Below are 16,939 nucleotides of genomic sequence, written 5' to 3' on the forward strand. Positions count from 1 at the left end.
TAGCCGTGGGGACAATGGACAAGGAAAATTATACTGTTCATCAGAACCCAGGACAGCCAAAGTGGCTCTCCAAGAACTCACTCTATAGCCAGTGAAGTGATGCTAATCATTCGCCTTACTATCCCTGTTTGGCATCACACAGCACATGATGGAAGATTAACATACAAGTGTGTGTTTCTTACCCTTACCTGGTTTCTAGACAGGAAGTTTACTGTAGTTATCTTGATTTGATTTTGCTCCACTCTGCCTATCAGGTGTATTACTAGGGTGAGATTTAGCTTGCACTCTATCATAGGTTATAGAATCACAAAGAGCTACATCTAGGTCTGATCAAGAACAGTGAACATCGTTCACAGTTCGAGGACTCAGAATTGGATGCTGCAGCTGGAGGTTTCTTCAGGGGTCTCTTACTAGAGGGGGGTAAATTCACTTATAGTTACACATGAGATAGTTGTGTCATGGGCATTTTTGTAATGGGGTATGGGCACAATGGAAGGTTGTGCTGGACAGCCAAGGGATGGAGTGGAATAATGGTAGTAGTAATACATTAGTAGTGATACTAACATTTTTCGGAACTTATTATTTTTAGGCACTGTGTAAACCCCTTTTACATGAATTCTCTTACTTAATACAACGTTTTATGAGATGGGTATAATTAAGATGTTCATTTTATTGGCAAATAAATTTAGGCTTAGAGTGATTAAGTACCTTGCCCTATTTGCACAGCTAGTAAAGAACAGATATTTGACCCAGACAGTCTGATTTACAGAGCCCGTGTTATAGACCACTTTATTACATACCTAGTCCATTGTAGATGTCTATTATTCTCCCCAGTGCAATTCCCAACCCTTTCTTCTGGAATATAAACACCCTTTTTTCCTTCCCCTACACAACACCCTTGCTTCCTTCCCCTGGAAAACACCTCCTTCTGACACTCTACCCAGATGGGTCTCTGCTCCAAGCAGAGCTAATAGAAATATTTCCCCAGAATTCCTGAACATGGGATAAACTTGGATAGTAAGGAAGGCTCTGAGTTGTAGGCCAAGTTTCTAAGAATGCTGGGCAGACCAGGGAAGTAGAAGATCATGGACTGGTCAGCCATGTAGATTCAGAATCATTGCAATGTAGGCCCCAAGATGTAAATGTGACTAGTTGATTAATATCACATGGACTGATGAAGTCTAGGTTACCCTGGCCACAAAAATTTAGTGTCTTCATTATGAAAGGGAAGACCACATGTGGCCGAGAGTGTTGGCAGTTCAGATACCCGAGAAGCGTTATGTTCCTCATCCCTGGCTTTACCTCTGTACTCTGTGGGGCCTGGGGCCAAGCATCTAGTCTCTTGCAGAGGCAGTGGGTTCAGCCAGATGAGGGCCTGGTTGCCGGGGTCAAGCACCAGAGGCCAACGGCAACTGGAGTAGTGGGTGTTGCTTCGTAGAAGCAGGCCTGCCAGGCGGGCTGACTTCGCCTGGGGCTTCAGGTCTCGGTCCCACTGGAACTGTTCGGATTCGGAGCTCAGCAAGGACAGAAGGCTGAAGGGAGAGCGTACGGAGAGCAGGGGTTTCTTTGGTGGCACGACGACAGATTTCTGCTTCTGCTTCAGGGCTTGTGCCACATCATCTGGGCCCAGGGTCTCCTGAAAGCCCCTACACAGAGCCAGCCACTTGTCTAGTAGCTCCTGGCGCCGCACTGGCGGGAAAGGACCCAGGTAGATGATGGCAGCTGAACACAGGAGGGCGTCTCCGAACACAGTCAGGCAGTGCCCCTTCAACTTCTGGCATGGGAAGGAAGAGCAGAAGGCATGTGGGCCAGCAAGGAGGGTACAGGCAGAGAGGGAGCGAGGCAAGGGGTGCAGGAAAGCATGGCAGGGAGAGCCCAGGGAGGAGCCAAGGGGTTGGGGGCAGTGGTGCAGAAATGAGCTTTGAGGGGAACCCCGGGAGGGGCTGGTTACCTGGAGCTCTGTAGTCCAGGAGTGCATGGGTGTGAGCAGTGCAGCCTTGATGGGCCACTTGTGATATTGGCCACACTGAGCCTGACTGAGTTTCTCTATCATACGGTTGTTCGAAGCCCGGGCCTCTTCCAGCGTCTTGGCCAGATCCAAATTGTGCTCTAGGGTCTCCTGGGCCTGAAACTGGCAGTGGCCCAGGCGGGCCTGCTCCCGAGCCAGCGTGGCCTCGATCTGCCGCAGCAGTAGGCCCGTGGGCAGTCCTCGGCGCTGGGCCAGCCCATAGCGCAGAACAGCCCAGAGCCAGGCGGCCAGGTTTGCTGCGGGTATGCTTACTGCCCGCAGAGCTGCGTCACTCATACCTGGAGCCTTCAGAGCTTGGGTTAACTTTATCATCTCTGAGTCCGTCATCTTCTCCTTGGGGAAGAACACCAGCTCCTGGGAAAGTGTGTTAAGAGGGGTAGGGGCAGACATAGGTGCTCTGGACTTTGCCTCAACTGCCTCACTCTGCCAGGTACCCCCCCCCCCCCCTTAGGCCTCCACTCTCCTCCTCCATTGTGCTCCACATTCCTACCTGATAAAAATCCTCGGTGCCTAAGAGTTGCTTGGCACTGGCCCAGCCTCTTTCACAGTGGAACAGGTCGCACAGTGCATCGGTCACCTGGACCACCGATTCTGGTGGCGCTCGATAGCTCCGTATCTCCTCAAAGTCAGCCACCTGCAGCTGGCTCAGAGGTCCCAGGAAGGCCTTGCCCATCTAAATGAGGAGAGATGCACCCCTGAAGTGAGTTCCCAGAGTGTCCTCTTCCTTCAAGGTGCTGCCAGGAGGGATCATTTCTTCCTAGGGGTTCCCATGAGGGACAGTTCCTCAAGCCATCCTATTACCTTTGCCCCTCACCCCAAAGACTCCATGACAAGTCACCCCATTCTCTCCTCTGGGCATCCTGTGAAAGGTTGTCCCCTCCCAAGAGAGGACCAGTGCAGGGCAGGCAGCAGGAAAACCCACCTGCTCCAGGAAAGCCTCATGCTGAGCCTGCAGGGCATCCCGCTGCTTGGTCAGGTTCCCGATGAGGTTCTCCTGCTGCTGACACTCTCCTAGCTGCTGCTTGAACAGCAGCTTGCCCTTCTCTAGCTGCTGCTGATGTATGCTGACGGTCTGCAAACAGAGATCCAGGCTCTGCAGCTCCAGATCCTGGGCCAGTTGGGAATACCCCAGAGGGAGCCCCGTGGGCTTGGGACTCCAGCATACTCCTCGCTTGATAGTCAGGATGACCAAGTTGAACTCCATATAGGCCCAGAGCCCTGGACTGAGCCCTGAAACTGTCTCTTACTGGTGTGTGAGTCACACACCTGGTAACGCAGCTCCAAGTGGGTGATTGCTTCTCCTGATCTGCCACACAGGCCCCGGCAGTCTGACTCCAAAGCCTATGTGCTTATGCTACACTCTTCATCTTACTTGACCCATTAGCGGCATTTGTCACAGAAGACAGTTCCCTCGCTCTTGAAGCATTGTCTTCCTTTGACTTTCATGACCCCATGGTATCCTTTGGCTTTCTTCAGCTTCTTTGGTTGCTCTTTCTCAGTCTCTTCCTCTACCATCCCTTAAATATTCCTCAGCAATGTTTCAGGGCCTCTGTATCTTCTCATTCTACACTTCTATGTGTCCTCCCTAATCTCATGGCTTTGATTACCACTTCTATTTTAACAACTCTCAAATCGCTGTCTCAAGCCCGATTTTTTCCTGAGCCCCACATCCACATATCCATCTGCCTAGTGGCAGTCTCCTCTTGGATGCCTTGCATGCTGCCCGGACTCCACATGTCCCCAAAGGAACAATGTCTTGGCTACGCCCCATCAGGTCTCTTGCAATCTTATTTGCCTCCTCACCTGTTCTTTTTCTCAGAGAACTGTGGCAAAACACACCCAAGTTTCCTAAGGAAGAAAACCTCAGTGTTCCCCTGACTCCATCTCTTCTATTCCCCTGACCCCAGCCCGTCTTTAAGGCTGTTCAGGTCTGCCTCCTACCTGTCTGTCCTGTGTGCTCCCCTGCCTGGGCCCGTGCTTCCTCACTGCTGTCTCAGTTTCTGCTCTACTCCGCTCTCCTTGCTGCAGCCAAAGACCATCATCCTCACATTCCCGAACACTCCCCACTCTCCCAGTTGGTTTATGAGGCCTCTGTGCCCAGGAGGCCTCGACTCCACTTTCCAACCTCATGTCTCTCCTCCCCCAGCACCCCACTCTCCAGCCATTCCTGACTTTCAGCTCCTCCAACGTGGCATGCGTTCTCTCGCCTCTGGGCATCTGCCCATGCTTTTCCTTCAGCCTGTGACATCCTCCCCACCCAGATCTTAGCTAACCTCCAGGTATCAACGTTGTGCACTTCATTCATTTGTTTCCATATTTAAGGAATGTTTTCAGTGCTTGCCATGTTCTACACATAACTCATTGTGGCACTTTGCTTTCTCTAGAAAAGTCTTGATACTTCAGAGCACCATGGACTTTCTCTGTCATAGCACACTGTCTTGTAATTGCCTGGATGAGTCTATATGTTCCAGTAAACTAGGTACCATGAAGGCAAGGATGGTACCTTATCTTTCTTATTAGGAGGAGCTATCATTTATTGAGCTCTTACTATGTGCCAGGACATTCAAATGCTGTCCATGTGCGATCTCATTTAATCCCTATCCTAACCTCTCTGGATCTTAGTTTTCTCATCTGTAAAATGGGAAAAAGGATAGCCACCTCAAAAAGTTGTAGCAAGGATTCTATTGACCTAGATCTAGATGTAGACATAGATGTAGACACGGACATAAGTATTAATAAGTGGGTGGACAAGAAGAGTGGAGTTCAATTAATTTTTGTAGAGTACAGTAATGAATAATGAACCAGCTGAATATGAGAGAGAATAGAGACGAAGGGCTCCAGAATGACTCCTGGGATTTGGCTTAACTAAGTGGATGGTGATGCCGTTTCCTGGGGTGGGGAACTCTGAAAGAAGTACACACTATTATGGTTGTTGAATGAATGGCCAAGGGATCTGACACTGAATGCCTCTGACACTATGAACATCTCTCTCTCGCTCGCTCTCTCTTTTCTTAAGACTTTATTTTTAAGTAATCTCTACACCCAACACAGGGCTTGAACTCACAACCCTGAGATCAAGAGTTGCATGCTCTTCAGACTGAGCCAACCAGGCGCCTCCACTATGAACATCTCTTATCCAGATTTTGGGCTTCTTATGTTGTCCTTGGATATAACTGACCCAGGGATCAAAGAATAATAGCACCTTTAAACCAGATTAATAATTCCTGGTATTAATAATCTTGGGAAATGGTAGGACCCAAGACAAGAAACTGGAATTTGGAAAACATGCGGGAGGCCATTCCTGTCCCTCTGTGAACTTTTTTTTTTTTTTAATCTCAGTGAGTCTTGAGGTTTCATCTAAGCTAGTGATCCTTGGTGGTGGATGGTAGGAGGGCACCAGTACTGTGAGAACTCTAGGGAGCATCGTTTACAGAGAACACGATGACAACCATGCATGTAGATACAATGGAATACATACTCCTACTAGAGTTGTGCAGCACTGGGTGATGGCCCTGAGGCACCCACCAAAAGAGACAGGCTAGGCATTGGGAGCTTATGGCCTGAGAGCCCAGTAGAGGGGAAGCATTTGTCTGTGTGGGTTGACCACTAGTTTACTTCTCTGGAAGTTATCCCTGAACCTTCACCAAAGCCTTGTGTAGCAGGAAGAAAAAAAAAAAAGCTATTTCAGAATTCCTCTTATTAAAAACAAAATGGGATTGGGCGCCTGGGTGGCTCAGTTGGTTAAGCGACTGACTTCGGCTCAGGTCATGATCCTGGAGTCCCTGGATCGAGTCCCACATCGGGCTCCCTGCTCGGCAGGGAGTCCACTTCTCCCTCTGACCCTCCCCCCTCTCATGTGCTCTCTCTCTCATTCTCTCTCTCTCAAATAAATAAATAAAATCTTTAAAAAAAATGGGATTTAGATTTGGACTAGAAAAATTCTCTCTTGTTACATGAGAATTATATTGGACGAGCTCTAAAGGAAAGGTGGAGCACTGAATAACACTGTGGAGTGGGCACCGGGAGAGGTGAGGAGAAGAGCTGGTGACTGGGAGATACCCTGTAGAGGAGGGTGACTAAAGAAGTTCAGGACAGTGAGGTCTAGTGTACCATTCCAATCTCTTTCTGGTTCTGGTCTAAAAATGTAAATTGCTCTGCTGCCATCACCCATCCACATTTCCCCAGTGTGCATGTGAGCCTTGTGTAGTTGGTGCTTTTGTGGAAGGAAGAGGGTACAGGGACAAAGCTGTGTGGGAAAGGAGGATGGCCATAAGAGGTGTGCCAATGGGCCAGGATAGAGAATCCAGAAGAAGGGGTAAGAGTAGAGGCAACCGTGAGAATGTAATCTCTGCCTCATCCCTGATGGGAATCTATTCAGATCTTGGACAGTATACTGGACTTCCCATAGTCAAAGTACATACTAAGGACAGCAGAAGCAGACACTGGGGTTTCCTGTGTTTAGAAGAATCAGCCTGGTCTCAGCTGTGCCATGGGGAACTTTGAGCCTGAACTCTAGAGGAGGAGGCAGCAGGGATTAAAGAGATCCCCTGGGGAAAGGGGTACTCTCAGGAGATAAGAGCTAAGGTTCACTCTGGTTGGTTCCTCCAAAGCCCCCTGGGGGCTCCTGCTTTGCCCTACTGTGCATACCTCATAATCTTCTCCCCCTTTACCTTGCGGGAGCCTTTTAGCAGCTCTTCCAAGTTGAAGACAAAGTTGGTGTAGGCATTGTGCTTCTCGATCAGCATTCTCAAATTTTCTAAGGCATTCTGGATCCTGGAGATACGATGTACCAATAAAGTGGGCCCAAGGAAGCAGAAGGAGGTACAGCGCAGGAAATGGGAGCACTCACCGCTGGAACTTGTTCTTAATCTGCAGAGTCATCTGTTGCTGCAGCAGCATGAAGGCGTCCAGAAAGTCTAGGAAAGTCTTGGGGGTCACGAGTGGTAACTCAGGGCATAGATGTCCATAGTAGCTGACAGCCGAAAGGTGAATGAGAGCCATGGCTTTGGCCACCCTGGGAATTGACGCCCGGAGGTCTGGGCACTTCAAGGAGTCTGAAATGGGCATGAATTTAGCTTGTGAGTTTATAGGAGAATGGGAAAGAAAAGGGACCCTCTTTTGATTCAGGAAGGAAGGCAGAAAAGGTGAAGGGGATCACTAGGTTCTAGGGAGAGAGAGATATATATATAGAGAGAGAGAGAGACTGACCTGAGTCCTCACTAACACCTGGTTGAGAGGAGTAGTGAGAACAGGTAGAAAGGGCTCACCATCATCAATGGATAGATTCTGAGCGCTTTCCAGGTAGTACCGGACCACACTGATCAGGGAGTCTTGGTCCCAGGGTTCATAGCGGTCAATGCTAGCAATGGCCAGTTGAAGAAGCCTCAGGAAAAGGGTGGAGGGCAGCTGTCTGTGGGTCTGGTCATCTCCAAGCAGGATGAACATATGCAGGTGGTTGCAGACTTGCTGATAGAACCTGCGGGCCAGGGGCTCAGATACCATCCTCCCCTTTATCCCTGTTTGCCCATCTAGGCCCCAGTCCCAAACCTGACCCCTTAGCCCTCATCTTCTGAGCCCTCACAGCAGCTCTTAGATTTCTTTTTGGCCTTTTGGCCAGTGTAGAGCGAGAGCAGAGCAGCCCCTCCCATGGGGTTCCTGGCCTCACCTCTGCAACAGCGTTTCCTTCTTGCTGTTCTGCTTGACACTAAGGTTCTCCCTGGGGAGATGTTCTTCAATGCTGTCCAGATCTGCCTCTGTATACTGGTCAGGGAAACTGCCCAAGGTTGCCAGGGCCAGCAGACGATGAAGGGTGGTAAGATCCACACCCTTGGGCACCAGCAGGGCCACCGGCTGGCCTAACACGCCAGCATGCCAACTGGCCTCCCGTAGGCACTGGAGGACGGCGTCCTCTGCGCCAGACGGCAGATGGAAGAGGCGGGCCTGGCAGATGCTAGCTGCCAGAGTGATGGCCGTACGGCGCCCAGTACCCAGAGCCCTTGAGAACAACAGGCCGTGCTGCCGGGGCCTGGCCAGCACCCGGACCAGGCGGGCCACGTGCTTGGCCATGGAGTGGCACCGGGCAAGGTGGGCGCTCAGCTTCAACTGAGCAGCTGCAGTGGACAGCTGCTCCTCCAGGCTCTCCCACTGCCGTTCCAGGTACAAGCTGGGGCTCTCAGAGTTGGACCCCAGGATCAGCTCCTGACTGAACACCAGGTCTGAGGGCTTTTCCTGGGGGCGGAGTAGTAGCACTGGTAGCAGAAGGGGTGAGGCCATGTCCATCCGGGAGGTTTTCTGCCACCTATTCTTGCTTCTGTTTAACTGGAGTCTGTAGCCAGAAGCCTTTGTGCCCTCCTCCTGGCTTATCTGTGGACTTAGGCTTTCTATGGTCTCCCTCCTTACTGGTGCTATGGAAGGTGCTAGACCCGAATCACAGGAGGGTGAGCTGGTGGTGACCTGCAGGCCATAAGGGTCCTCCTCCTCCTCTGTCTCACTGTCGCTGTTGCTTAAGTCCTCCCACTGGGCCAGCTCCCCTTCGGATTCCACTTCAGGCACCCTCTCCTCCTCCTCCTCTTCCTCCTCCTCCTCCTCCTCAGAGCCCTTGGCCCCATTCTGGGGTGCTGGCCCACAGCAGAACACACTCTGAGCTACTTCTAGGAGCAGCTTGGCGCAGTGAGAGCGTTCCCTAGGGCTGTCCAGCCGGTCACAAAAGGTTCTCTGGGCCTCGTGCAACCAGAGACGCACCATGTTGCGCATGGCCACCATAATCGTCAGGCGGGTGCCACGCAAGCCTGACACCCGGCGCAAGTGCTCCTGATGGCTGGGACAGTCCAGAAAGCCCCGGGAGCCCATCCTGGTGGGCAGCAGCTGTAAGCTGCCCAGTAGTTGGCTCACAGAGTGCAGGGAGAAGCGGTAATGTGGGTGGAGGGGGGAAGGCAGAAAGCAGTTGCCCACGGCCTCCCAGGCCTCCACCGAGGCCCGGACCAAGGCTTTTGCTAGAAGCCCCTCCCGTTCCACAGAGGGAAAGCGCTCAAGCCAGGCCTGGATGCTCGGTGTGTGCCTGCTCAGCAGCATGGCCTGGGTCACGCTCCCCAGGGCCAGCACTGTGAAGAGTCGAAAGAGGCGTGGGCACAGTGGGCGCTCACAGAAGCCTGGTACTGTGGCCGTGGCCAGGAAGTTGACTACAGGCTGCAGCGTCTGCAATTCCAAGGTGCTGTGGGCGTACACCGTGCCATCTATGGCCTGGCGCAGAGTCTCCAACACTGGCTGGCAGCTCTTCTCTGGGTCTGTGGGACATGAAGACCAACAGTGAGGACATGCAGGGGTGCACATGACAGTGTCACTCTCTTCTTCCTGTCCCTGCATCACTGGCTTTACTTCTGGCGCACACAGTGTTCTAAAGGAATTTTGTACAACGCCAGATGCGTTGGGACTCGGTCATGTCTGAGTAAATTGATCTCTCTCCCCCACACTCTCCCTACACATAAGTAATTTCTTCTTTCTTCTCCCCGCAAATCCCACTTCTGTGACCAATTATTCGTTAACGGTAGGAAGGTTTGGAAGCTGCGATGGATGGAAACCTGATCTGACCACAAGAGGGGGAAAGTGCAACCATCACACGCAGAGGGAGGAGTTAGCACATGTGCTTTTCTGTAAAGTCAATGTTAAGATATGATTTATATAAAATAAAATGTACACATTTTAAATGTATAGTTCAGTGAGTTTTGACGAATGTATACACCTATGTAACTGCTACCCCAATGATATTTAGAACATTTTCATCATCTCAGAAAGTTACCTCATGATCCTTTGCAGTCAGTCCCCCTACCACATTGTCCCAGGAACTTCCATCTGATCTGATTTCTATCACTATCGATTAGCTTTGCCTGTTCTTTTTTTTTTTTTTTTTAAGGTTTTACTTATTTTAGAGAGTGAGCACGAGCAGGGGTTGGGGCAGAGGGAGAGGGAGAATCCCAAGCCGACTCTACGCCAAGCCGAGCCCAGAGCCTGAGCAGGGCTCAATCCCATGACCCCGAGACAACGACCCGGGCCGAAACCAAGAGTTGGATGCTGAGCCACCCAGGAGCCCCATAGCTTTGCCTGTTCTAAAGCTTCATATAAAGGGAATCATATAGTATGTAGTTTGCCACGTCTGGCTTCTCTTACTCAGCATGATTCTGGGATTCACCCATGTTTTGTGTGCATCAGTGTGTTGCATTTTATTGGAATAGTAGTATTCCAGTATAAAAATACCAGAATTGTAGATCCACTGACACACTGATGGGCATTTAGGTTGTTTCCATGTTTTGACTCTGCAGAATAATACTGCAACATGTCCTATTGGCCACTCACAAATCTTACCTTTGTGAAGTATCTATTCTTTTATCCATTTTTTAAAAAATGGAGTTTGTTTTCTTATTGAGTTGTAAGAGCTTTTTTATGTATTCTGGGCAGGTCCTTTGTCAGATATGTGTATCATATTTCTGTGTATGGCCCATTTTTCATTTTCTTAACAGTGTCTTTTGAAGGGCATAGGTTTTTAATTTTCCTAAAATCCAATTTTTGTGTCCTATTTAAGAAATCATTTCATCTAGCCAAGGTCACACAGATTTTTCTCTAACATTTTTTTGTAAAGTTTTATAGTTTTAGCTTTTACATTTAGGTCTTGAATTGGTTTATAATTAATTTTTGTGTATGTCATGGGGTAGGATTTACGGTTCCCTTTCGCCCACACAGATATGTAGTTGTTTCAACTCCATTCCTTGAAAGGACTATCCTTTCCCCTTTTGAATTATCTTGGCACAATTGTTGAAAACCAATTGACCATATATGTTCATATATCAGATTCTCTATTCTGTTCCATTAGTCTGTTTGTATCCATGTCCTTATACCAGTACCCTACTCTCTTGATTACTATAGCTGTATAGGAAGCCTTGAAATAACTAGTATAAGCCCTTCTACTTTGTTCTCCTTTTTCAAAGTCGTTTTGGCTCTTCTAGGCCTTTTGCATTTCCGTAAGTCTCAGAATGAGTTTATCAATCCTGTCATTTTCTACAAAAAAAAAAAAGTCTGCTCAGATTTAGATTGGCATTGCATTGAATCTATAGATCAATTTGGGAAGAATGAGCACCTTAATGATATTGACTCCTCTGACCCATGAACATGGTATATCTCTCCATTAATTTAAGTTTCCTTTATCTCAGCAATATTTAGTAATTTTCAGTGTACATCTCTAATTAAGTTTATTCCTAAATATTTTAAGCTTTCAGATGATATTTTAACTATATTTAAAATTTTTGCTCGTTACTAGGATATAGAAACACTAACGATTTCAATAGATTGACTATGTATCCTATGATGCTGCTAAATTTTTTTTAAAGATTTTATTTATTTGAGAAAGAGAGAGAGCACACAAGTGGAGGGGAGAGGCAGAGGGAGAATAGCAGACTCTCCGCTGAACAGGGAAGCCCTACACGGGGCTCGATCCCAGGACCCCGGGATCATGACCAGAGCCAAAGGCAGATGCTTAACCGACTGAGCCACCCAGGCGCCCCAACCCTGCTAAATTAAATTCACTTATTTATTCTAGCAGTTTTGTAGGGTTTGTTTTTGTTGTTGTAGATTCCTTAGGATTCTCTAGGTAGAAAATCATATTATATGTCAGCAGAGACAGTATTACTTTGTCTTTTCCAATTTTAAAGGCTTTTATTTCTTTTTCTTATTGCACTGATGTGGGTCTCTGGTGCAATATTGAATAGAAGCAGTGAAAGTGGACATTGTTGCCTTGTGACTGATCTTTGAAAGTGTTCAATATTTCACCATTAAGTATATAATTAGCTATAGGTTTTAATAGATGCCCTTCATCAAACTGTGAAAGTTCCCTTCTATTCCTAGTTTGCAACCATGAACAGAGTTGAATTTTATCAAGTGCTTTCTCTTTATCTATTGTGATGATCTTAAACTTTTCCTCATTCTGTTAACGTCATGAATTACACTGATTTTTGAATGTTGAGTCACCTTTGCATTCTGGGGATATACTGCTTAAGCTACATCCCACAGATTTTTTTTTTTTTAAGATTTTATTTATTTATTTGACAGAGAGTGAGCACGAGAGGGGGAGTGGCAGGCAGAGGGAGAAGCAGGCTCCCCGCTGAGCAAGGAGCCCGATGTGGGACTCGATCCCAGGACCCTGGGATCATGACCTGAGCCGAAGACAGAAGCTTAACCCACTGGGCCACCAGGCACCCCATCCCACAGATTTTGATAACTTTTTTTTTCATTATTTTTCAGTTCAAAATATTTTCTAATTTACCCTGTGGTTTCTTGGATGCATGAGTTATTTAGAAGTGTGGTTTTTATTTTATTTTATTTATTTTATTTTATTTTATTTATTTTTTAGAGAGTGTGAGGGAGGGGGCAGTGAGGAGGGGCAGAGGAAGAGGGAGAGAGAGGATCTTAAGCAGGCTCCACGCCCAGCACAGAGCCTGACGTGGGGCTCGATCTCATGACCCTGAGATCATGACCTGAGCTGAAATCAAGAACCAGATGCTTAGCTGACTATGGCACCCAGGCACCCCTAAAAGTGTGTTGTTTAATTTTAAAGAATTTGGGAATTTTCTAGGTATATTATTGTTACTGAGTTTTATTGTTGTAGTCAGAGAAAATATTCTATAAATTTTAATCCTTTGAAATTTGTTGAGACTTATTTTATAGCCCAGCATATCATCTATCTTGGAGAATGTTCCATGTACTCTTTTTTTTTTTTTAAAGATTTTATTTATTTATTTGAGACAGAATGAGAGAGATAGAGAGAGCACATGAGAGGGGGGAGGGTCAGAGGGAGAAGCAGGCTCCCTGCCGAGCAGGAAGCCCGATGCGGGACTCGATCCAGGGACTCCAGGATCATGACCTGAGCCGAAGGCAGTCGCTTAACCGACTGAGCTACCCAGGCGCCCCCCATGTACTCTTGAAAGGAAAATGCATTTTGCAGTTGGTGGGTATGACGTTCTGTAAATGTACATACAGTTGATAGTGTTATGTAGATCTATACCTTATTTCCTTTTCCTCTCTCCTGTTCTATCAATTATTGAGAGGAGTGTTAAATCTCCTACTATGATTTTTGTACCTGCTATTTCTTTCTCGTTTCTATCCATTTTTTTCTTTATATATTTTGAAGCTGTTTCAGGTGCATTCACATTTAGAACTTTGATGTCTTTTTGATTAATTAAATCTTTTAAGGAGGAGATATCCAGTTCTCTCTCTCTGGTAATACCCTTTGTCTTGAAGGACTTTTTGGAGTGCTTAGGAGTTTACATTTAATGTCATTATTCATATGGTTGGTTTAAAGTCCATCATACTATCATTTGTCTTCTAATTGTCTCTTTTATTTTTAATTTCTCTATTGCTCATTTTCCGCTTCCTTTTACAAAACTTAAGTATTTGTATATTTAAAATATTATATATTTTAAATTATATTCTTTGCTATTATTAGTGATTTTTTAAAAGATTTTATTTATTTATTTGACAGAGAGAGACACAGTGAGAGAGGGAACACAAACAGAGGGAGTGGGAGAGGGAGAAGCAGGCTTCCCAAGAGCAGGGAGCCTGATGCAGGGCTCAATCCCAGGACCCTGGGATCACGACCTGAGCCGAAGGCAGACGCTTAACGACTGAACCACCCAGGCGCCCCTATTTAGTGATTTTTCCAGGGTAATATTATGCCTCCCTAATGATTTGATACTTTTAAGTAATATCATGCCACTTCACACTTCATACCTGACCTTTCCCACTTCCTATCTCATATTGCACGAATGTAAGAACCTTACAATAGTATAATTTTTACTCCCTGCTCCCTACCCTATCCTTTTACTAGTGTCCCAATTTATTTTCTACCTCTGTCTACATTACCAACTCCATCTAGAAACGTTATTACTTAAATTTCACATGAGTAAAATCATATGGTATTGTTTTTCTCTGATGTATTTTGCTTAGCATAATACATTCTAGCTCCATCCACATCATTGCAAATGACACATGAACATATGGGGAGGGGGAGAGAGAGGGAAGCAAACCATAAGAGACTCTTCAAGATAAAGAACTGAGGGTTGATGGAGGGAAGTGGGTAGGAGATAGGCTAGATGGGTGATGGGTATGGAGGAGGGCATTTGTGTTGGGCACTAGGTGTTGTATGTAAGTGATGAATCACTGAATTCTACTCCTGAAACCAATACTGCACTGTAAGTTAACTAACTGGAATTTAAATAAAAATTTTTAAACTGTTGACTTTGTTTTAAGGAAATTAAGAGATGAAAAAGATGGTTATTTATATGCACCCACATATTTACCATTTCTGGTGCTCTTCATTCTTTTCTGTAGATCTGAGTTTCCATATGATACTATTTCCCTTCTACCTGAAGAACATCTTTTAGGCATTTTTTTTTTAAGAGAGAGAGAGCATGAGGGGCAGGGAGCCAGGGTAGGGGGGTGGGCATGCAGTTCAGAGGGAGAGGGAGAGAGAGAATCTTAAGCAGGCTCCCCACCCAGCGTGGAGCCCATCGCAGGCCTTGATCTTACAAGACCCTGAGATCATGACCTGAGCCGAAATCGAGTCGGCCGTTTAACTGACTGAGCCGCCCAGGTGTCCCTTTTAGCATTTCTATTTTTTTTTTCTAAAGATTTTATTTATTTATTTGAAAGAGAGAGATGATATGCTGTCAACAAATTTCAAAGGATTAAAATTTATAGAATATTTTCTCTGACTACAACAATAAAACTCAGTAACAATAATATACCTAGAAAATTCCCAAATTCTTTGAAATTAAACAACACACTCCTAGGGGTGCCTGGGTGCCATAGTCAGCTAAGCGTCTGGTTCTTGATTTCAGTTCAGGTCATGATCTCAGGGTCATGAGATCGAGCCCTGCATCAGACTCTGTGCTGGGCGTGGAGCCTGCTTTAGATCCTCTCTCTCCCTCTTCCTCTGCCCCTCCTCACCCCTCGCTCTCACACTCTCTAAAAAATAAATAAAATAAAATAAAAATAAAAACCACACTTCTAAATAACTCATGCATCCAAGAAACCACAGGGTAAATTAGAAAATATTTTGAACTAAAAAATAATGAAAAAAAAAGTTATCAAAATCTGTGGGATGGGGCGCCTGGTGGCCCAGTGGGTTAAGCTTCTGTCTTCGGCTCAGGTCATGACTATGATGTGCCTAGGGATGGTTTTCTTTTTATTATTTTACTTGGGGATAACTGAGCTTTCTATATCTGAAAAGTCAGTATTTTCCAAGAAATTTGGGGAAGTTTTGATCATTATTTCCTCACAGGTTTTTTTTTTCTGCCCTATTCTCTCCCCTTTCCTTCTGGAACTCCAGTTGTGTGTGTGTATGTGTGTGTGTGTGTGTGTGTGTATGGAGCTCTATTCATATTCAATATTTTTTTGTTTTTCAGGATTCACTGACTTTCTTTTGCTAGCTCCAATCTGCTATTAAACCATACAGTGAATTTTTCATTTCAGTTACTGTATTTTCCACTTCTAAAATTTCTGTTTAGTTATTTTTAGTAGTTTCCATTTCTTTGCAGAGATTACCTATGTGTTCATTCATTCAGGTCATATTTTCCTTTAAGTACCTGAGGACTTTTATAATAGCTGTAATAGCTGCTATAAATATTTGCTGGATTCAACTTCTTGACCATTTCAAGGTCAGTTTTTATTGACTGTTTTTTCCAGACAGTGGGTCACAGTTTTTTGTTTTGTTGTACATTTATTAATTTTTTATTTTATACTAGATGTTTTAGTGGCTGTCACCCTGGGATATCTTTTATGCTGCCGGCTGTAATATACTTCACTCCACAACACTACTTGCAATGTTTTCAACCTTCCTGTTGAAATCTCTTCTCAGTTGCTATTCACAGATCTGAATTTACTCTTTCTATTGTCCACTGACAATAACAAATTATTTGTGCAAATTCACTGAAAGGCCCAAATAATAGAGTTGTAGAAAATTACAGGTTTTGGTGCTACACAGACTTAAATTTTAATCTTGGTTCTGACACTTACTGGCTAGAGTGTCTTGGGCAAGTTATAAAATCTTTCAGTTTCTTCATCTTTAAAATGATCATAACAAATCTTCATCTTTTTTAAAGATTTTATTTATTCGTTTTAGAGAGAGAGAGAGAGAGAGAGAGAGAGAGCACAAGCAGGGGGAGAGGCAGAGGGAGAGGGAAATGCAGACTCCCCGCCGACCAGGGAGCCCCATGGGGGCTCGATCCTAGGACCTAGAGATCAGGACCTGAGCCAAAAGCAGACCCTTAACCATCTGAGCCACCCGGGCACCCAAACAAATCTCCACCTTAATGGGCTTTTATAAACACTAAAGATGATCTAGATAAAACGTGCAGAACATAGCCCTCAATAAATTGTATACCACCTGATTCAAGTTTTCTACATCCCATAAAAGACTTCAGTGTCTAACTGGACAATCCAGCTAATGCTTTAGTCCACTCACTTCCCTGACTCCATTTCTGCCCATTCCCATGGCCATATTCAAACCTGTCACCATCTAGAAGCACACCACTTTAGAAACTTTAAACTTCAACATTCCAAACTTTTACCACAATTTCCCCTTTCCTTTCTAATCTTTGCTTCTACAAGCTCTTACTGAGCACTTGCTTCCTGTTGAGTCTATCAAAATGAGTAAGACAAATCTCTCTTCTCATGAAGCTCAGAGTGTAGTGGAAAGATCAACAAGTGAACATATGATCATAAAACCATGGTTGTCACAGACTTTTGTACAGAACACAAAGTGAGTATCTAACCTAGCCAGGAGGCTCAGGTTTCCTGAAGAAGATAGTGACTAAGATTATTTGTAAAGAACAAGGACCTAGCCAGATAAATAGAGTAGGGAAGGCA

General features: G+C 45.8%; 1 protein-coding gene across 1 annotated transcript in view; it reads right to left on the minus strand.

The window, feature by feature from the left end:
• Positions 1-779: 779 nt before the first annotated feature.
• The window catches only part of LOC102745205 (dynein heavy chain domain-containing protein 1-like), a 67,174-nt gene continuing 51,014 nt past the window's right edge, over positions 780-16,939 (minus strand). Inside the window, exons 23-30 of the mRNA XM_081799429.1 lie at positions 7,695-9,312; positions 7,297-7,505; positions 6,879-7,083; positions 6,700-6,802; positions 2,952-3,101; positions 2,520-2,702; positions 1,952-2,383; positions 780-1,774 (exon numbers count right to left, since the gene is read on the minus strand). Coding sequence (XP_081655555.1) covers positions 1,187-1,774; positions 1,952-2,383; positions 2,520-2,702; positions 2,952-3,101; positions 6,700-6,802; positions 6,879-7,083; positions 7,297-7,505; positions 7,695-9,312 — 3,488 coding nt within the window. The 3' untranslated portion in view covers positions 780-1,186. The remainder of the gene's footprint in view (positions 1,775-1,951; positions 2,384-2,519; positions 2,703-2,951; positions 3,102-6,699; positions 6,803-6,878; positions 7,084-7,296; positions 7,506-7,694; positions 9,313-16,939) is intronic.

Source organism: Leptonychotes weddellii, chromosome 11, assembly GCF_054177405.1.
Source record: "Leptonychotes weddellii isolate Sample4059 chromosome 11, ASM5417740v2, whole genome shotgun sequence".
Classification (NCBI taxonomy): Eukaryota; Metazoa; Chordata; class Mammalia; order Carnivora; family Phocidae; genus Leptonychotes; species Leptonychotes weddellii.